The sequence below is a fragment of the Achroia grisella genome, unplaced genomic scaffold (genome assembly GCF_030625045.1).
Source record: "Achroia grisella isolate CSIRO2021 unplaced genomic scaffold, CSIRO_AGI_Agris_v1 utg809, whole genome shotgun sequence".
Taxonomy (NCBI): domain Eukaryota; kingdom Metazoa; phylum Arthropoda; class Insecta; order Lepidoptera; family Pyralidae; genus Achroia; species Achroia grisella.
Window position 1 is genome coordinate 187,984 of NW_026713030.1, and position 23,288 is coordinate 211,271.

The window sequence follows — 23,288 nt, forward strand, 5'->3', positions numbered from 1 at the left end:
CATTAGCATATTATAATTGATCTATCACTAAACCCCAATAAGTAACTGCGTAGGGTCGACAGCGATATAACAATTTCTTTTTTATATACCAGTTGGCCTAGCCGCTGACAAACTAGATTAAATTCGTCTAATGCACAATCAAGTCGACGACCTCGATGGTCTAGCGGTCTGGCACGCCGCTTTACGACCGATGGTCGCGGGTTCGATCCTCGCATAGCACATTTGTATTCATGAGTATGATTGTTTGTATCGGTCTGGGTGTTTTCTATGTATAATATGTGTGTATTTACGAAAAATAATTATCTATGTATTTGTAACAGTTATCTAGTACCTACCCATAACACAAGCTTTAGTTAGCTTAACTTGGGTCTAGATGGCGCTGTGTGAAAAATAATGACTCGCAGGCATAGGTAGGTGAAAATATTGTTAAAATAGCATGAGCCAGCTTCTTCAAACAGTTTTATGATCGACGACGTGCCAAAAATATTGTGTCACGTGCCATTGGTTCCCCTACCCTGCACTATACTCTGTATACTGTATGTATACTAATTTATATTTATAATAATACCTAATTGTTTTTCATAAACAGCTATTATATGTATATAATGTTTCCTAAAAATAGAGTAACAACATTTTTTAATTAATATTTTTTTATCACAGTATTACTAAATATAAAGTACAAGCGTACGGAATGTGGTATTCTGTTATTACTAGCTGTGCCCGCAACTTCGTCCACGTAGAATAATGACCTTGACTAAATTAAAAAAAAAATCAGTAATCTAATCCAAAAAATCTCGAAATCAAAGTTTCATTGTTCTAGCTCCAAAAATTACGAATCTCATACAGACTTTCATACCCTGTTTATTTTACCACCTTAAGGGTAATTTTTAAATAAACTTTTGGTGTTTTTATTTAATCAACGGTCAAAAAAATAAGCTTCTAGCTTTAAAAATTACGATACTTCCATACAACCTTTCAACTCTCCTTTTAACCCCTTGACAGATATACATAGTTAATAACTAACTGTATACGAGACTTCATCCGCGTGGAATTTTATGTTATATTTCTAAAATAAAAGATTTTTTCTAAAATAAAAGTAGCCTAAGTTAGTCCTCATTACATCAGCTACCTACCAATAAAAGTCCAGTCAAAATCGGTCCAGCCATTTCAGATATAAGCCGGAACAAACCGACAGGTAGACAAAAATGATAAAATATGTTATTTTGGTGTATTTACCGTATTTAAATACATACCGCATGTAAATTACATGTATATGAATTAAATACGGATTTTGAAGCGATTTTTTTAATAGAAGAGTGATTCTATAGGAAGGTTTATATGTATAATACATGCATATCCGTGCGAAGCCAGGGTGGATAGCTAGTTTACAATGTAAGTTATATAACAATTTATATCAGTCTAGGACCCAATATCGGGCTTCTCGAACAAATACTCCAATAGACTACTGCTATTGAGTAAAAACAACATATGCATGACGACTAGGGCCTCACAGGACACTGCAAATTAAACAAGCATATGGCTAAACTAGGCCTATGCACGACAAGTATCTGCAGATTCTGCCAAACTGAAGAGGAAACGCCGCTTCACATCCTATGTGGTTGTAACCCACTCATGCATAAACGAAATATCTCCTTTGGAAAGTTTACACTCTTTCCCGAGGAGATAAAAACCATCGCTCCTAAGAATATCCTTCAATTCTTGTCCCTGACGGGTCTAGGTAGCGAACTTTGAAAAGGGCGAGCACAATAGATCTATGTAGGTCTCAGTGCTACAGGTGCTACAAACATCTGACAATAGCCCAAAAAAAAAAATAGTACCCAAGCTCTGCTTATCTATTTAAATAGATATCTCTGCGTGAATTGTCCAGGTTATTCCTAACTGTTATATTATTTGTTATCACAATTAATAGTAAGATGTTTTCATAGTAGTAAGTGGTATCACTAGGGCTCGGAATAGGTAGTGCAATTTTTTTACTTGCGATTTTGTGACATCAATAATATGGATATGCCTATATACATACATACATATACATCATCAGCCCACTGCAGTCCACTGCTGGACATAAGCCTCTCCCAAGGCACGTCACTGGGCACGATCTTCAGCCCTTCTCATCCAGTTACTACCCGCAACCCTACGTATGTCGTCGCTCCACCTAGCTGCGGGGCGTCCTACACGTCCTACTAATTTGCCAATTCGCGGTCTCCACTCTAGAACACGCCTACTCCAGCAAGCATCGGTTCTGCGACAGATATGACCAGCCCACTGCCACTTCAACTTACAGATGCGAAGAGCTATGTCGGTGACCTTAGTTCTCTGGCGAATCACTTCGTTTCGGATTTTATCCCTCAGAGTAACTCCAAGCATAGCTCTTTCCATAGCTCGTTGAGCGACTTTGAGTTGGTGGACCAGTCGTATCGTCAGTGTCCACGTTTCGGCACCGTAAGTCATAACGGGTAGGACGCACTGGTTATAAACCTTGGTCTTAAGGCTTTGTGGTAGCGACGACGAGAAGACTTGACGAAGTTTCCCAAATGCCTACATACATATACATACATACTATTTTCAGAGATTGTAAATTTTATATTGAAATTACAAAATAGTATATTTTCATCTTTCAGCTTATAAAATTGTAAACAAAATATTTTTGAATAAAAATGTTGAAAGATCTATTTCGCTGTATAAATGGATAATGAATATGAAAAGAAATTAATTGACACCCAGTAATGCCGAGAAAATAATAGTTTTATATTATAATAAACCCAACGATAATGAATTTGTTGGCGATCTTGAATACGAAGACGAATAATTGTCACCTTTGGAACACTCTACTGCGCTGATATATCTTTTAAATTGCAATAAATATCTGAACATATTTTTTTTCCTTCTACTCACTTCTATAAACCTATAAATAAACAATAAGTGTAATTTTCTAGATTTTCTAATTATATAACTTGCATTGCATGTTTTAAGTTCCCGGAAATCAAACTGATGTTAGGTCTTATCCATGTCATACTTACGTTGACTTTCTTGCTGCAAGTACATAAAAAATCACTACCTATTCCGAGCCCAAGTTATAACCGATCGTTTGTTCCTACATATTCGACTGAGGTCACTGTAACTTGTTTAATTCAATTGACATTAAGAGAACACTTTCGATTTCGTGCAAAATGGAACGTACGTGTCTCGACTAACTAAAAGTAACTTTAAGAATATAATAGAATAGAATAGAAAATCATTTATTCAAATTAACTTCCATTTAAGCACTAATAAAATTGTTAATACAAACAAAATGGACATATCAACCTGAAATAAATAATATTTTTCACGCTTTATGGCCTATAGGACTTTATTATTATTATAAAAATTATTATCTTCATTACATATAAATGAAATTGGAGTGTCTGTTTGTAATATTGAAATAACCGTCTTTTGATACATGCATATGAATATAAATATGGTACATACACCAAAATAACATTTTTTACAATTTTTGTCTATCTGTTTGTTCCGGTTAATCTTTGTAATGGCTAGACCGATTTTGACGGGACTTTTTTTAACAGGTAGCTGATGTAATAGGGAGTAACTTAGGCTACTTTCATTTTAAAAAAATAAAGGTAAATTCACGCGGACGAAGTCGCGAGAACAGCTAGTTAAATATATAAATAAGTAGCACTTATATAGAAAACTGTATTGTAATCAAGTTATTTGTTAATTGGTTAAAGAGTACTTAAATCAACACGAGAGCTCTCGAGACCACTCGGCCTGGAATTCATGACTATCTTTATTAATTAAGGCATTTGGCCTTGAATTGCCTTTTATAATTTACAAGTTGCACCGTTTTCGTACTGTTTTGTTTATAAACTCGTATATAATATACTAAAGTTAAGCTTCCTACAATAAGTAAGTGAATGAAATATAGATGTAAATAAAATTGGAGTGTCTGTTTGTAATATTGAAATAACCGTTTCTTACATACACCAAAATAAGATTTTTTACAATTTTTGTCTGTCTGTCTGTATGTTCCGACTAATCTCAGCAATGGCTGGACCGATTTTGACGGGACCATTTTGGCAGGTAGCTGATGTAATAGGGAGTAACTTAGGCTACTTTTATTTTAGAAAAATAAAGTTAAATTCCACGCGGACGAAGTCCCGGGAACAACTAGTTAAAGAAAATAGTATTGTGATCAATTATTAATTGGTCAAAGAGTACTTAAATCAACACGGAGAGGTCTCGAGATCACTCGGCCTGGAATTCATGACTATCTTTATTAATTAAGGCATTTGCCCTTGAATTGCCTTTTATAATTTACAATTGTAACCTTGACAAATTCTACCCCTAAGGGGATAAATAAACGCGAGCGAAGCCGCGGGCAAAGGCTAGTTAAACATAAATATCGAAGAAAAAAAAACGTAAACGAATTTCGCGAAGTATGTTTTTAGAATTTGACGTGACAGAAAGTCAGGATTCTGCCACGAATTGGTTTAATTTTGGTTTACTATCAGTGTTAAGTGTAATATCCTTCAATACTTGTCCCTGATGGGACTATGTAGCGTACTTTGAAACGTGGCGAGCACGACATATCTACGGGCTACAGTTCTTAGTACTTTTTTATGACGGGTATGGTAGTAGGTCTTTCTAGAGCTTTCTAGAGACCTCCCAAAAGCGCAGAAGACTCCTGGTGTCTTCACAGGCTTCACGGAGCGACCTCACCGTTCCGAGGATTTGTTTTCATTGTTGGGCCACTGCCGTGCACTCCAGGTTCACGTGAGCCGCCGTTTCTTCAGCTTCAAAGCAGCCCCGACAAAGGGGGCTGTCTGTAGCATCAATTTAGTATAAGTGTTTGTTTAAGGAACAATGGCCCGTTATTGTCCCTATCATTATTTTGAGGTTATGTCTATCTAGATTAAGTAGACGTGTTGTTAATCGATGGTTCGTTTTTGGAATTGCCACTTTAGATTGTTTGCAATCAGTGGTTAGGTTCCATCTTGTAGAAGATTCATCAATATATCAAGAAGTTGTAATGGACGCCCCATAGTGACTATGTGGTCTAAAACTTGTCGTAAATATATACAGTAGCTTGAAAAGAGGTTGTAATGGACGCCCCATAGTGACTATATGATCTAAAACTGGTAGTAAATATATACAGTAGCTTGAAAAGAGGTTGTAATGGACGCCCCATAGTGACTATATGATCTAAAACTTGTCGTAAATATATACAGTAGCTTGAAAAGAGTTTGTAATGGACGCCCCATAGTGACTATATGGTCTAAAACTTGTCGTAAATATATACAGTAGCTTGAAAAGAGGTTGTAATGGACGCCCCATAGTGACTATATGGTCTAAAACTTGTCGTAAATATATACAGTAGCTTGAAAAGAGGTTGTAATGGACGCCCCATAGTGACTATATGGTCTAAAACTTGTCGTAAATATATACAGCAGCTTGAAAAGAGTTTGTAATGGACGCCCCATAGTGACTATATGATCTAAAACTTGTCGTAAATATATACAGTAGCTTGAAAAGAGTTTGTAATGGACGCCCCATAGTGACTGTATGGTCTAAAACTTGTCGTAAATATATACAGTAGCTTGAAAAGAGTTTGTAATGGACGCCCCATAGTGACTATATGGTCTAAAACTTGCCGTAAATATATACAGTAGCTTGAAAAGAGTTTGTAATGGACGCCCCATAGTGACTATATGGTCTAAAACTTGCCGTAAATATATACAGTAGCTTGAAAAGAGTTTGTAATGGACGCCCCATAGTGACTATATGGTCCAAACTTGTCGTAAATATATACAGTAGCTTGAAAAGAGTTTGTAAAGGACGCCCCATAGTGACTATAGGGTCTAAAACTTGTCGTAAACATATATAGTAGTTATATTTTCCAAAAAATATTAGTTCTACAACATTAACCTTGCCTCCACGCTTCCTCTCCCATACGTATGGGGTAATCAATTGGAATAAAGTAGCGTATTCGAATGCGACAAAAGCCCACAGTTCTATTTTAGGATAATCATATATATATATATGATAAGGTCGTAACTAGTTGTGTCTGTATATTAAATATATAAAAAATTGAATATATGATGCGTGGTTAAATATTAAAAGTATATATAGGTATATATATATATATATATATATATATGCCGCATCGTGTTAAGTTCAAAAAATGTACTTTACAAATTTTTGTATTAAATTAAATTTTTGTACTAAATTAAGTAAATAAATAAATTAATTAACCCTACATATAATTTAAAAAATAATTAAATCTAAGCACTAGCTATGTACCAGTTTTGTATTGCTGTAGCACACACATTCAGGTTTACCTAGTCTAGTTATGTCTAGGTACTTGTCTACTATATGTGTGTACTAAGAAACAAACAAAAATATTTAGCTATCTAAATTTACTAAAAAAAAATTAGTGCTATTAGTAGGTTGTATTCACACATTTTGATTTAAAAATGTAGTTACAACAATTATTTAAAAGAGCAACACGCAAGTTTCCTCGTTCATCTTGTGATGAGACAGCATTCCGAATGAGTGGTAGAGTCTAAAAAATTAGAATTTGCTTTATCCACTAATCTTTACATATCATTACATAGTATAAAACAAAGTCGCTGTCGCTGTCTGTCCGTCACAATATATGCTTAAATCTTTAAAACTACGCAACGGAATTTGAAGAGGTTTTTTTTTAAATAGATAGAGTGATTCTAGAGGAAGGTTTCTATGTATAATACATGTACACCCGTGCGAAGCCGGGGCGATTAGCTAGTTGTAGTGTAAAACAAAATCACGTCCATTGCCTATTCGCTTAGATTATTTAAATTACGCAACACATTTTAATGTACTTTTAGCCATAGATAGAGAGTTTCAAGAGGAAGTTTTATATGTATGTATAATATATTTACATGTGTAATATAATATAATATGTTAATGTTAGTGAAAAATTACTTTAAATAAACTACAAGTCTATGGGGACATCAGATCCATAGAAGAATTAATATAGATTGTATGTTGTTTCTGAAGTTAATTGAAGTTTTTAAATTAATCCAATACGAAACAACATAGTACACCCGTGCGAATCCTGAGTATCTAATTAGGTTACAAAATAAAAAATTTAAAACAACATAAATTTATTTAAAAAGTTATAAACCTATTAATATTCTGAATACCACGCGTAGTCACGGGTAAGGCTAGTAAAAAGAAATATAAAAAGCCGGCATGAGCCAGTTTAGACTGGATGCCTACTGAATTATACCGCTGAAATCCGAATCTGTGCTCACGGAGCCGTGAACTATTGGTATTCTGTAAGGTTTTAACAACTCATTTCACTCACCGCTTCACTAACGGACTCGTATCACTTGTCAAATATAAAGTTCTTACTGAACTATCGAGTTTGCCTATATTCATAATAGAATTCACTAGTGCCTGTTTTACACTTGTCAAATATAAAATTCCTACTGAGATATCGATATTGCCTATATTAAAAAAAAACACTATTGCATGTTTTACCTATATCCCTTGAGCGTGTGGTACTGCAAAATAACTGCTGTAATGTTATTCTAATGGCATCACTTATGAATTCGAAAGCAGAATCCGCAGTGAGATTGTACATTGGTTTTCTGTAAAACACGATGGCGACTGCAGCACCACACCCGAGAGCGCGATGGAAGTAAAACAGGCACTAGTGATTTTTTTAGAAATATAGCCAGAATTTGGTAACCTTTTTCCAACTCATTTCACTCATCGCTTCACTCAAGGCAATCATATCACTTGTCAAATGTAAAGTTCATACTGAGCTATGGTTTTTTCCTATATTCATAAAAAAAATCACTAGTGCCTATTTTACACTTGTCAAATATAAAATTCCTACTGAGATATCGATATTGCCTATATTAAAAAAAAACACTATTGCATGTTTTACTTATATCTCTCGAGCGTCGCAAAATAGCTGCTGTAGAGCTATTCTAATGGCATCACTTATGAATTTGAAAGCGGAATCCGCGGTGAGATTGTATGTAGGCTACTAACCTCCTTGCATTAACTACCTATACATACATACAGATAGGTACATTTAATAAAATGTATACTGTCAAAATATCAAATAGTTTCCCTTGCTAATTACTGATTTAAATAAGTTGTTACATTAATTATTATTTGTTATTTTTTAATTCTGATATTATATACACCGTCATATATTCGATCTTTCATTACTATTCACTCCTGTTATCAACACGCCGACCAAACCACATGTACATTGGTTTTATGTAAAACACGATAGCAACTGCAGTGCTACATGCTCGAGAGCGGGATGGACGTAAAACTGGCACTAGTTTTTTTTAGAAATATAGCCACAATATACGCTTACTGATATTAGTATCAGTAAGCGTTTTATCAACTTATTTTACTCATCGCTTCACTCAAGACACTTGTATCACTTGTCAAATATAAAGTTCGTACTGATAAGTAAGATATCGAGATTGCCTATATTAAAAAAAAAACACTATTGCATGTTATATCTCCATCCCGCTCTCGAGCGTGTGGTACTGCAGTCGCTATCGTGTTTTACAGTATATCAATGAGTACTCACCGCGGATTCTGCTTTCGAATTTATAAGTGAGGTTTACAGAATTGAGCCCGAATTTTACAATGGAAACTGAAAAAGTCCCCACCGAGTGATTTGTCTTTATGTCCATCAGAACGTGATGTGTTTTGGTTCGGAATATGAAAATATACATTGTATTGTTGAATAATACATGTTTATTTATAGGCACATTATGTAATATATCTATATCTATACATATAAATATAATTGGAGTGTCTGTCTGTAATATTGAAATAATCGTTATTACTACATGCAAATGAATATAAATACGGTACATACTCATACGTACACCACAATAACATTTTTTACAATTTTTGTCTGTCTGCCTGTTTGTTTCGGCTCTCTGTCATGAAATGGCTGGACCGATTTTAACGGGACTTTTATTGTCAGGCAGCTGCTGTAATAAGGAGTAGCGTAGGTTACTTTTATTTTAGAAAAATAAAGTTAAGTTCCACGTAGACGAAGTCTAGTTAATAATAAGATTATATAAAATTGTATCTTAAATATAAAAACCTTGCTAATCTCCAATCAAAGTAGGATAGTTTCATACCTATTCCATCGACGAGAGAACCTTTATAATCCGTAATAAAATCTAAACCCCGTACTTATCTGGCAACAAAGTCTACAAATATACGCTCCGAAAGCCTGTATCGTTAAAAATAACGACACAGCCATGAAACAAAAACCGTTCTCGAGCAATGATGGCGTGTGGTAGGATCATACCCGTGTAATGTATAGCCAGAGATATCTTACTTATATTATAAACGCGAAACTTTGGATGGATGGAATATATTAAAATGGATGAACACATTTGAAAGAAAAGAAAATACATTTATTTGATACATATAACAATAAAAAAAAAATTTATTTAAATTTGGATTCGTTTTTGTGAGCATGAATGGATAAATGGATGGAATATATTAAAATGGATGAAAACATTTGAAAGAAAAGAAAATACATTTATTTGATACACATAACAATAACAAATATAAATTTTAATTACAATTTGGATTAGTTTTTGTGAGCATGGATAACTAGATGGATGGAATATATTAAAATGTATGAATACATTTGAAAGAAAAGAAAATACATTTATTTGATACACATAACAATAACAAAAATAATTTTTAATTGCAATTTGGATTAGTTTTTAGAGCATGGATGGATAGATGGATGGAATATATTAAAATGTATGAATACATTTGAAAGAAAAGAAAATACATTTATTTGATATACATAATAATAACAAAAATAACTTTTAATTGCAATTTGGATTAGTTTTTGTGAGCATGGATAACTAGATGGATGGAATATATTAAAATGTATGAATACATTTGAAAGAAAAGCAAATACATTTATTTGATACACATAACAATAACAAAAATAATTTTTAATTGAAATTTGGATTAGTTTTTAGAGCATGGATGGATAGATGGATGGAATATATTAAAGTGTATGAATACATTTGAAAGAAAAGAAAATACATTTATTTGATACACATAACATTAACAAAAATAATTTTAAATTGCAATTTGGATTAGTTTTTGTGAGCATGGATGGATAGCTAATAATAATAATAATAATCTCAGGACAATTCACACAGCGCCATCTAGTCTCAAGTTAAGCTATCTAAAGCTTGTGTTATGGGTACTAGATAACTGATACATATACATAGATTCTTTTTTTGTAAATAAATACATATTATACATAGAAAACACCCAGACAGATACAAACAATCATACTCATGAATACAAATGTTTGTGCCGTACGAGAAATCGAACCCACGACCATCGGATAGTAAAGCGGTGTGCTAAACCACTTGATCACTGTCTTTCTATGTTTTAAAGTCAAGTTAAAAATACGTATAATTTCCTGTCACGTGTCACTCGATATCTTTTGTCTTTGTAATGAGAGTTTTTATTGTCTATTGTTTATATAATTCGGCCAACATGCGTCAAGTTTTTTTTATACGAATGGATCGCAAACTAACTGATGGTTAGAAAATGGGTTAACGTTAACGTTTTTTCCAGACAAAATCTGTAGAAATATAAGTATTCAATTTTTTTAATATATAGAATATTTTTATACAATTATCTATACACAAATAATATTGGAGTGTCTGTATGTAATATTGAAATAATAGTTTTTTACTACATGCATATGAATATAAATACGGTACATACACCAAAATAACATTTTATAAAATTTCTGTCAGTTAGATAGTTCCGGCTAATCTTTGAAATGGCTGGACCGATTTTGACGGGACTTTGTCTGGCAGATAGCTGATGTAAAAATAACGACACACCAATGAAATAAAAACCGTTCTCGAGCAATGATGGCATGTGGTAGGAACATACCTGTGTAATGTATATCCAGAGATGTAAGAATAAGGAGTAACTTAAGCTACTTCTTCTCCGATCCCCCGTCAAATTCAACAGAGATCGATGTTACGACGACCTAAGCCGAGGTTCGAATCCCTAGTGGTGCCCTCAGACTAAAGTCGTATCCGCCAGGCGAGAGTTGGCTTTCAAACGCTCCATAAGTCCTTCCGCGGGTTTGGAGCGCCATCTGCATTCGCCCCCTATCGTCCGGTGAAGCTGTAAAGGCCAGCTGCGGCCAACGGCATTAGAGTAGTCCGAAAAAAAAAATTAGGCTACTTTTATTTTAGAAGAATAAAGTTAAATTCCACGCAGACGCAGTCGCGGTTACAGCTAGTATTATATGTAACATATTTATATCTTTTTCGATGTATACACAAATCGTATCCTTAGTCGTATCGACTGGATATATAAATAGTAATGCCATTATTGCGTGGCATTTGAGAAGCAGATTTGCGTGTTTCGATACACTAAATCTTTCCTCTTGTATACATGATATTGTTCTTCATGCTTACGAAAAACAATATAAAATCGACACTAACAATGTTGTTATCTAATACAAATAAGATGCAGTATAAAAACTCTTTGTTATTATCTTAGAACATTTTTTTTATACCACGTAGGTGGCCACCATGCATACGGCCCATTTGATGGAAAACCGTAGCCTATGGACGGCTGAAACCCTTAAGAAACCTTCTTGAAAACCCTATGCTGTAGTCTCTCGAGAAAACGTAGGCAGGTAGTTCATTTCATAATCTATGTAAGTGACGCTCCTATACAAATTGAATAGAATAAAAAAAACTTTATTAAAAAAAACTTAAATTTAAACACTATTGAATTAGACACACTTATTTTTTTATCTACCGCTCATTCGCTTATACAGACAATTTCAAAAGAGTTAGTGATTACACTAATAAAAGCTTACGTAACAATAACAAACTGATTTTACCTAAATGTCGTTTGGCTAAAGTTAGTAATTCGTTTTATTTGACATTTAAATCTTTTTTCTGGCAGATTTATAACAGACTCTGGTATAAAACACTTCCTTTGGAAAAAAGCTTACTATAAAATTAATGAATTTGTTAAAGATAATAATGGTTTTATAGAAAAACTTAAAATTCATAGCGCTGACAATATTATCTGATCACGCTAATAATGAGTGTGTAGCGGTTTCTATGTTGATTATCGCATACCTCTTACTTGTTATACTGTAATAATTTATATAAATAAAATCTATTCAAAAGAGCAACACACAAGTTTCTTGCTCATTCTTCTTGTGATGAATCTGCATTCCGAATGAGTGGTAGAATCAAAATGTGACTATTCAAAAGTGCTTCTAATGAGTTTATTTGAATAAAGATTATTTCTATTTCTATTTCTATTCGGAAAACTGTCTTATCACGTTGAAGAACAAGAAACTTGCGTTGCTCTTTTAAATATTAGGTCCATACCATACGAAAATATAGATAGATACCATAGGTTTTAAATATTAGGTAACATACGAAATTGGCGTTTTGTAAGGGTTTTGTAACCTCAAATCGATTTTGTCAAAATATAATATATTTATTGAATCAAAGTATGTACCATTGCTATTTATGCACTTTTGCCATTCATAGGTAGTTCATTAATCCATTTACTAAAATAAACTATTCGGACGGGAATTAATAAAATTTCTTTGAAGACGCTTTGGACTGTCCCATCGGAGTTGAATTTTTTCCCTTGCAAGAAGTTATCCATATATCGAAAAAAATGGTAGTCTGTTGGAGCATGGCCCTGGGAGTACGGTGGATGTCTTAGACATTCCAATTGAAGTTCCTCTAATGTGATAACTGTCTTTTGTGCAGTGTGTGGCCTAGCGTTGTCCTGAAGCAGCAGTGGCCTACGGCGATTGAACAGCCTCGGTTGTTTAGCAATTAGCTTTTCCATCATGGTTTGCATTTGCTGATAATACACATCTGCCGTAATCGTCTGACTAGATTTAAGAAAGCTGAAGTGAACAACACCGGCACTAGTCCACCAAATGCTCACAAGTAACTTTTGAGTCAATTTTCGCTCGGGGCAGGATTTGGTTGGTTGACCAGGGTTCAGCCAATGCGATGAATGTTTCCGATTATCGTACAAGATCAACTTTTCATCACCGGTAATGATTAAATTTAAAATCCCTTTAATATTACATATGCCGGTTGACTAATGTAACGCAGCGGTCTACGCGCGTTTCTCGATTTGCTCTACACAATTCATGAGGAACTCACCTTTTAAGTTTTTTCACATTCCCAATTAAAACAGCTTAAAGTGGATTTAAACAGTTTTCTGACTAACACCGCAGCCTGCAGCTAACTCGGACTTAGTTTGCGATTAATCCGCTTCCATAATAGCCTTCAATTCTTCATTATCAACCTTGGACTCCGGCCGCCCACTGGGCTTGTTTTGCGGGTCGAAATTTCTAGAATGAAAACATTGGAACCAAAATGCAATGTGTTTTCTTTTGCGACACCACCGTCATACATGTCATTAATCTGAAAACAAAACACCATACTCCTCCGAAACGGCTTGACAGCTTTTTAGGAAATTTTATATACAAATTCAATAGGTCTGAGAATCGGCTACTACTTATTTTTCATACCCCTAAGTGACAAGAGTTATCCACCTTTATTTAAATCTTTTATTTTTATGTGGCATTAAAAATCGAAAAGATTTAATTTATAACGCAAAACTACGTTTGCAGAGTCAGCTAGTATAAATATATATACACAATATATAAACATACATATATATAGAAAAAGATAAACATGTTTATCTTGTTGTATTGCCGCGTCAACACCAATAAAGTGAGTTATTGAAACAACTCGTGTTATTGATTGTGTTGCCAATTGTTTCGGGCTTTACCAATAATCTGTCTGTCAATTGGCTTATAGCAATATGTATATAAATATAACAAGATGTATATACGTTTGTTTGTACACCCGAAATACGAATTTCAAGTAAAATTAGATCAATACGTCATTATTACATACTATTTCTACCCGAGGAATTACAGACAGCGTAATCGGAAGTTTCGGAGATCTTTGATTGGTCGTGTAAATTTGAAGTAGGTAATAATTCGAAGCGTTTCTTTCAAGCATTAACTTTGAGCGATACTGAAATACGAATTTCAAGTGAAATTAAATCAAGACGTCATTACTCATATACATCTGTTACAGACGCTTGGTCAAATCTACAGTCATTTCTGTCCATTTCAATTTTATTCAAGTACATCTTTTTTATTGTATTAGGTATAAGTTCATTACTGATTTATATTACTTTATTTAATTCTGCTAATATTAAAATCCTCGTACATATATTACATATTAACGGCTTCGGTGATCTAGTGGATTAGCATAACTCCTTACTTCCGATGGTTGCGGATTCGATTCCTCGCACGGTACAAATATTTGTATTCATGAGTATGATTGTTTATATCGGTCTGGGTATTTTTTATTGTATATTATTTTTTATTGTATTTGTATCAGTTGTCTGTAAACCATAACACAAGCTTTAACTAGCTTAACTTGGGTCTAGATGGCGCTGTGTGAGTTATAATAAAATTATTGTTATTATTAGCATATGGAAGACCACAAATATTCTGTACGGAAACTTAACTACGGGAAACATCACGACCTTCTCAATTGTTGATCAAATTCCAACTATAATTGAGTTATAGATATTGCGACATGCGTTTCGCCTCTAAACTAGGCATCATTAGGCATTGAATAGAGTTTGGATATAGCTTGTTAGCCTACCGTTGACTGTCCAGCGACCAAACTGCGAATGAGTTGTATACAAGACCTTTAAACTAATCTTTGTAATCTTTTAATTATAAATCTTTTAAAAGATTTATCATCTTAGTTATTGTTCTTAGGACAAAAAAAAATGCGCACACTCTCGACGGTCGCGGTGGTTTAGCCATTGGGAACACCGCTTTACAACCGACGGTGGATTCGATTCCTCACAAGGTGATCTGAGTGTTTTCTATGTATATTATTTATTTATTTAATGGATGTTTTTGAATTGGTACACCCGCCTGCGCTAACGGTTTACGCTGGCAGGGCACTAATGGAGGTGAGGTCAGTTGGCGCACCTGGAAACCATTGTGAATAAATTCACTAGGAATTTATCAAGATGATGGTGGAATAGAATAGAATAGAATAGAAAATCATTTATTCAAATAAATTTAATTTAAGCACTTTTGAATAGTCAACATTTTTTTAAATTTACCGCTTATTCGGAAAGCTGTCTCATCACAAGAAGAATAAGTAAGAAACTTGTGTGTTGCTCTTTTAAACAATCCTTGTAAGTTCACATTTGACAAGTCGAAACGTGTGAATACAAACTACCAATCAGGAACTGAGTGGAGGTCACTTGATTGCTAGTGATGGAGTATTTATGCTAGTTCACATTATTAACAATCTCTTCCCTTCTATATATATTATTCCTATCATCCAAACTAACAAACTTTACCTCTTTATAATATTAGTATAGATATACATTTTTCTTTCTAGAAAGTACATTCGGCATACGGCACGTGATAACATTCCTCCTGTTCCTGGCTATCACGGTGTCTTACGCGACCCGGGTCAGCATGAGCGTCGCAATCGTCGCGATGACAAGCCCGAATGATTACGGATATCCGGTAAGTTGCAAACCTAATCGATTATAATTATCACCATCATCACCATCATCATCATCAACATCATCATCATCATTGTCATCGACAATAACAACAGCCCACTGTAGTCCTCTGCTGGATATAGGCGTTCTTCTAGATCATTTTCATGTTGCATTATTCTTTGACTTCTACAATACAGGCATAGCATAGTGTGGAGTCATTGATAAAATATTACTTAAATTAAGTTTTCCGAAATAATAAATTTATTCATTATTAATAATATTATTTTTATTTCTGCTAATAAACAGATATAACCACCTAAATAAAAATATAGAATCTTTGAAATCTTTTAAAGCGTACAGATGCAAATGTCTTAAGATTTGCTTTAAAACGACGACCGGTACTAACTACACGTGTAAATGTTAGGGGAAACCTAAATTATCTTGAAAATATGTTCAAACACATTTCAGAGATATGTAAATACTGATCAACTTATTAAATAAGAATAAAGCAAAGGAAATAGAAATAGGTATGGAAATAATCTTCATTCAAATAAACTTAATATAAGCAGTTACGAATTAAAATTTTTTTCACAAAGGAAAATATAAATTACGGATTTTTAAATTATTGTAGAACACACAAATGTATTTTTATTAACAAAGAGTCATATAACCATCTAAGCAAAAATATAGAATCTTTTAAAGCATACAAAGTTGTGTTTTCTAACAAACAGTACTACTACCTTAACAGATGTCTCACGATTTGTGAGTTCTACAACCATCTAAGCAAAAATATAGAAATTTTAAAATCTTTTAAAACGTACAAAGTTGTGTTTCCTAACAAACAGTGTTATACTACCTATAGCAAATATCTCAAGATTTCCTTTGAAACGACGACCGGTGCTAACATCACGTGTAAATGTCAGGGGAAACCTAAATGCGGTAGTTAGATACGTGCACCGTGTTGGAACGCTGTTAACGACTCCTAAATGTCCTGACGAAATCCTGCTAGCAGCAAACCATTTCCACCTGAGGAATTACAGTCAGCGTGTTCAGGAGTTTCGGAGATCTTTGACGGTCGTGTAAATTTGAAGTGCGCAATAATTCGAAGCGATTCTTTTAAGCGTTGACTTTGAGGGTCCCAAAATGATAATAGTTTGAGTTTGTTGTTGAAAATTAAGGGAGCAACCCTTAATTTTTTTTTAAATTAATTTTAGTAAATATCGTATGCAATTGTTGTAGATAAATAGATTTCGTAAAGCGTGATCGTCTCTCATCACGTTATTTCTACATCGAAAAAATTAAAATTATAACAATTGAGAAATAGAAATAATCTTTATTCAAATAAACTCATTACAAGCACTTTTGAATAGTCATATTTTGATTCTACCACTCATTCGGAACGCAGATTCATTACAAGAAGAATGAGCAAGAAACTTGTGTGTTGCTCTTTTGAATAGATGTTTTTTATATAAATAATTACAGTAGGTATAACAAGTAAGAGGCATGCGATAATCAACATAGAAATCGCTACGCACTCATTATTAGTGTAATCATATAATATTGTCAGTGCTATGGATTTTAAGTTTTTCTATAAAAACATTATTGTCGTTAACGAATTCTTAAAATTTGCAGTAAGCTTGTTTGCAAAGGAAGTGTTCTATATGACATTTAAATCTTTTTTAAGGAAAATTTATCAGAAAAAATAATACCTATTAAACAAAATAAATAATCAATAACTATCCACAAAACGAACAGTCAATCTGTCAGAATTATAGCCGTAGGTACAGTCGAATGCCAAAATGAAACATTTTATGATGACCTTTGCATGTAGACGAAAATCGTCATCAAATCAACTGATGATTTCGCCACTTTTGCATGTAATCTTTTATCAATAACCCTACCGTCCAGTACATTATACATTATACAGTTCAGTATATTATCGACATCCTATTTATGATTATTGTCTATCTTCTGGGTCTTGTTGATATAATCCAATAACAATATAAATTCTTACGTTAATTAATTTAGAACCCTAAGTGTGATGTGAGACTAACATTTTATCGTTTTTTAGCGTATTTGACAACTCAATATTGCGTCAACGATATTTTCTAAGCAAGCAGCCCTGGAGCGTTCTGTCAATATACTGTAATTGGTTTCGCATTTGAAATGGTTTAATGGAGAACCCTTAGATTTAACTTTTTGCTGTCTTACGACTATAACCTCTTATAGGGTAGCCAGATCAGGTTAAATATTGTTAACTGTCGATCTGAAAATTTAATTGTACACATGTTTGAATTCAACATAGACGTTGTCTCTTTTGTAGCTGCCTTCTAGTGGTTCAGTACTCTCGCTCCCTTATTTAGAATAGTTCCGGGTTCGATTCCTCACATGGTGCAAACATTTGTATACTTGAGTATGATTGTTCGTGTTGGTCTGGGTGTTTTCTATGTAGTCGCTCCTCGATCGCTACCGGGCCGGGGTGATGACCGCGGGGGCGGTCCTACCCCACCACAAAAGGTGATCTATGTATATTATGTATGTATTTACAAAAAATGTTGTTAAGTATTTATATCCGTTGTTTAGTCCCTATAACACAAGCTCATTAATTTTTACGACTATAACCTCATAGGGGGTAGCCAGATCAGGTTAAATTTTATTAACGCTTTGTACTTGAGATTTTAAATGTACCTACACATGTTTGAGTTCAACATGTACATTGTTTCTTTGACACTGTCTAATTTTCGATAGTAGTTTCATCATCATCTATGATGATAGATCTCGTCACCACTATTATACCTGGCTAAGGAGTGGTATTACAGAGTACAGAGGTATAATAATCTTAGTCCTCAAGGCATGATTGTTCGTTTTGGTCTGGATGTTTTCTATATATATTATGTATGTTTTTACAAAAAATGTAGTTAAGTATTTGTATTGATCGTGCTCAGCTTGGGACTAGATATCACCGTAGGAATTTTTCATTCTTATTTTTATTAACCGATACGATATTGAAACCTTCAAGAAAAGAGCTTATTCCTTTTTAAAAAGCCGACAACGTACTTGCAGTGCCCTGGTGTTGCGGGTGCTCATGGGCGGAGGTAATCACTTACCATCAGATGAGCCGCATGCTAGATTGTGCGCTGTGTTATAAAAAGAAAAATTATTGTACATACATAGGAAAAAAAAAACAGTGATACAATAAATGTAACGTACAAATGCGAGATTATCTCTAAAACGAGATTATTTATCTACCTCTTTATTTCTTGCGTCATAACTCGAGAACGAGTGTTTTCATTCGAATTGTTTTTTTTTTAATTAAGGTACGATAAGAACGTAATTAGAAAAATTTTGAGAAAACTTATCGATTATGTATTTTAATAAGACTAAATAAGACCAAGACAGGACAGCAGTTACGGGGTCAACTGGTACATTATAAATAATGTAAATACTAACATACTGACATTAAAGTTGATTACTCAAAAACATTTTTTTGTAAAATAAACTCTAATATTGAAACTTTAAAGTCGATTTCCAAAAAGTATGGTTTTAGAGTTAATGCAGTTTGTTATTGAGCGTATTGTGAAAGCTGGTTTATAATTATGTTTGATTTTAAAACCAAAACCAATATTAATATGGTTGAAAATGTATTACATTGAAGACAAATATTACGGAAAATGGACGGCAAAATGATTATATGTTTAACTAACTACTCGCCCCGGCTTCGCACGGATGTCAATGTATTATATACTAGATGTACCCGCGACTTCGTCGGCGTAAATAATGAAAAAATATTTAATTACCTAACCAAATAAAAGCTAAATAAAAAAGCTTCATCGTTGTAGCTTCAAAAATGACGATACAAAATTCAGTACCTGAATTCAATCACAAGCCTAAAAAATAAATTTCAAGCTTCTAGTTTTAAAAATGATGATACATCCATACAACTTTGTACCTACATTTTCAACCCCCTTACAACCCTTTTTCACATTAAAAAGTAACCTACATCCTTTCTCAGGATGTAGTCTATCTGTATTCCAAATTTCATTTAAATCGGTTCAGTAGTTTTTATGTGGAAGCGAGACAGACAGACAGATAGACAGAGTTACTTTCGCATTTATAATATTAGTAATGATAAGGATATAAACCTTCCTCTTGAATCACTCTATCTATTAAAAAAAAACGGCTTCAAAATCCGTTGCGTAATTTTAAAGATTTAAGCATACATAGGGACAGACAGCGACAGTGACTTTGTTTTATACTATGTAACGATTTCAGGTTTTCGATTGGGAGAAAAGCATACAGGACACGATCCTCTCATCCTTCTTCTGGGGTTACGTGGTGCTGCAGATCCCTGCTGGTATGCTGGCGGGTCGATTTGGTGGCAACTTCCTGATCCTCGGTGGTATGGTGTGCACAGGAATTGTGAATTTGCTGGTACCTATCGCTGCAGTGCATGTGAGTATGCCTAAGATCTCATTATTACAATTATTACTAAGATCTCATAATCTTATATATAAAATTCTCGTGTCACAGTTTTCGTTCCCATACTCCTCCGAAACGGCTTGACCGATTCTCATGAAATTTTGTGAGCGTATTGAGTAGGTCTGAAAATCGGCCAACATCTATTTTTCATTTCCCTAAATGTTAGGGGTAGTCCACCCCTATTTTTTTTTTATTTTAAGGCAAAACAACGTTTGCCTGGACAGCTAGTTTCTTATAATACTATATTATATATAGATGTAATATAGGATATCCTAAAATGTATAATGGTAGGCCACGTGGACAAAAGAATGTGACAGACGAATTGATGACGGCAGAATTTGAAAACATGTTTCATATCAAACAGTAATACTATGTTTATATATATAACTCAAAGGTGACTGGCATAGTGATCTATCAACGCACAGCCCAAACCACTGGACGGATCGGGCTGAAATTTGGCATGCAAATAGATGTTATGACGTAGGCATCCGCTAAGAAAGGATTGTGATTAATTCTACCCCCAAGTGGATAAAATAGGGGATGAAAGTTTGTATGAAACTTTGTCAATTTTAAACCGATCGGGCTGAGACTTTGCATGCATAAAGCTACTATGATGTAGGCATCTTCTAAGAAAGGATTTTGATAAAAACCACCCCTAAGGGGATAAACTAACGCGAGCGAAGCCGCGGGCAAAAGCTAGTATATTATAGATTTGAAACATGTATTAATACATAGATAAATAAACTTAATGGAAGCACTTTTCAATAGTCACATTTTTTCGATTATACCTCTCATTTATTATTTATTTTATTTTATTTACTCATTTTCCTTCAGACTCATCAGAAGGAGAATGAGCGAGTTTGCGCGTTGCTCTTTTAAATAATTGTTGTTCAGAATTAATTCAGACTAAAGTCATAGTAAATATCCGTCAGGCGGGAGTTGGCCTTCAGCCGCTCCATAAGTCCTTCCGCGGGTTTGGAGTGCCATCTGCACTCGCCCCCTATCGTCCGGTGAAGCTGTAAAGGCCAGCTGCGGCCAACAGCATTAGAGTAGCCCGAAAAAATACATTTTTATTGTTATGTGAATACAAACAGCCAAATAGCAAAATTGACATATGTAAATACTTGCGTAACGAAACAAATAAAAAGTTATCAGATCAGAGCAGTCCCAACAAGCAGCATTTCAAGCAAATAAAGATTGCTCATTCTCATTCATAGAAACAAGTACTTCCGCCTCATGAAAACGAATAGATATAGCGCAAACGTTTCGAAAATATAGTAAATCACTAAAAGATATTGAGGTAGTGAATAATAAAAACATTCTATTTGGTATTATCATGGGAAATACGTCCCAGCGCCGCCGCCGGCGATTGAAACAAAGTACTGTAATTTGTTTAAACGGCTCGTTAAGGAAGATGACATGGAAAAGACAAACATTCTTTTTTTATGTTGGATAAATAAAATAGTTTGAAGTGTACTGAATATTTTATCATCGGCGTTAGCTTGTGTCCAATAGAAATAGAAATCGAAATAGATAGGGATAGGGATAGGGATAGGGATAGGGATAGGGATAGGGATAGGGATAGGGATAGGGATAGGGATAGGGATAGGGATAGGGATAGGGATAGGGATAGGGATAGGGATAGGGATAGGGATAGGGATAGTGATATGGATAGGGATAGGGATAGGGATAGGGATGGTGATAGGGATAGAAAATCATTTATTCAAATAAACTTACATTGAAGCACTTTGAATAGTCATCACATTTTTTTTTAATCTACCGCTCCTTCGGAATGCCGTCTCATCACAAGAAGAATAAGCAAGAAACTTGTGTGTTGCTCTTTTAAATAATTTATTCTTACTTACAATTTAAGTTTAAGTGTGTGAATACAAACTGCCGTTTAGCACTAATTCAATGAAATAATAAAATAAAATATATTTATAATACAATCCAATTCAAAATTTGCATTTATAAATGATGTCCAATAGAAAAACAAAATGTATATATAATACAATACAATTTAAATTAGAATTTAAAAATGTATCTGTGTTATTGTAAACGTGTACAACATTTATTTGAAAAGAATACGAACTGAGTTTCTTGTCAGTTCTTCTCATGTCGAAATCATTTCGAACTAACGGTAGAATATATATTAGTAACATAAGAGTCTGTAATAGACCTACATGAATAAAGATATTTCGAATTGGAATACAAATATAACTTTTTTTATTGGGTTGTTTGGGATATTGTCAGATGTTTGTAGCACCTGTAGCACTGCGACCTACATAGATCTATTGTGCTCGCCCTTTTTCAGAGTTCGCTACCTAGACCCGTCAGGTACAAGAATTGAAGGATATTCTTAGGAGCGATGGTTTTTATCTCCTCGGGAAAGAGTGTAAACTTTCCAAAGGAGATATTTCGTTTATGCATCAGTGGGCTATAACCAAGATGTGTAGTGGCGTTTCCTCTTCAGTTTGGCAGAATCTGCAGATATTTGTCGTGCATAGGCCTAGTTTAGCCATACGCTTGTTTAATTTACAGTATATAAATATAACTTACTCTCTGGCTCGTCGCCACTTTGTTGCAAATGTAACAAACAAACAACAAATAATGTTTCAACAATTTTATTAATATTACTTAATGGCTTTTATTTTGTTTATTTCCTCTACAATTAGCACGTGTGAGACCACAAATATTCAGTGTGGAAACTTGACTACCGTTACGACCTTCTGTAATAGTGATCAAATTCCGACCGTCATTGAGTCTACACCCATATCGCGACACGTGTTTCGCCTCTGAACGAGGCATCATCAGGCGTTGAATGGAGTTCGGGTTCAGCTCGGAAGCCTAGTGTTGTTTAATAATACAAAACAATAATTAACGATAATAATCTTTTTATAGAAAAACTTTAAATCCATAGCACTCACAATATTATCTAATTACACTAATAATGAGTGCGTAGCGTAGTAAGAGGCATGCGATAATCAACATAGAAATCGCTACGCACTCATTATTAGTGTAATTATTTATATAAAAAAAACATCTATTAAAAAGAGCAACACACAAGTTTCTTGCTCATTCTTCTTGTGATGAATCTGCATTCCGAATGAGTGGTAGAATCAAAATATGGCTATTCAAAAGTGCTCGTAATG

At 34.0% G+C, this 23,288-nt stretch overlaps 1 protein-coding gene across 1 annotated transcript in view; it reads left to right on the forward strand.

Moving 5' to 3' along the window:
- LOC131851899 (putative inorganic phosphate cotransporter) overlaps window positions 1-23,288 on the forward strand; it is a 78,651-nt gene that overhangs the window by 25,098 nt on the left and 30,265 nt on the right. The window contains exons 2-3 of the mRNA XM_059202454.1: window positions 15,549-15,679; window positions 19,930-20,109. Of these exons, the coding sequence (XP_059058437.1) occupies window positions 15,549-15,679; window positions 19,930-20,109 (311 nt within the window). The remainder of the gene's footprint in view (window positions 1-15,548; window positions 15,680-19,929; window positions 20,110-23,288) is intronic.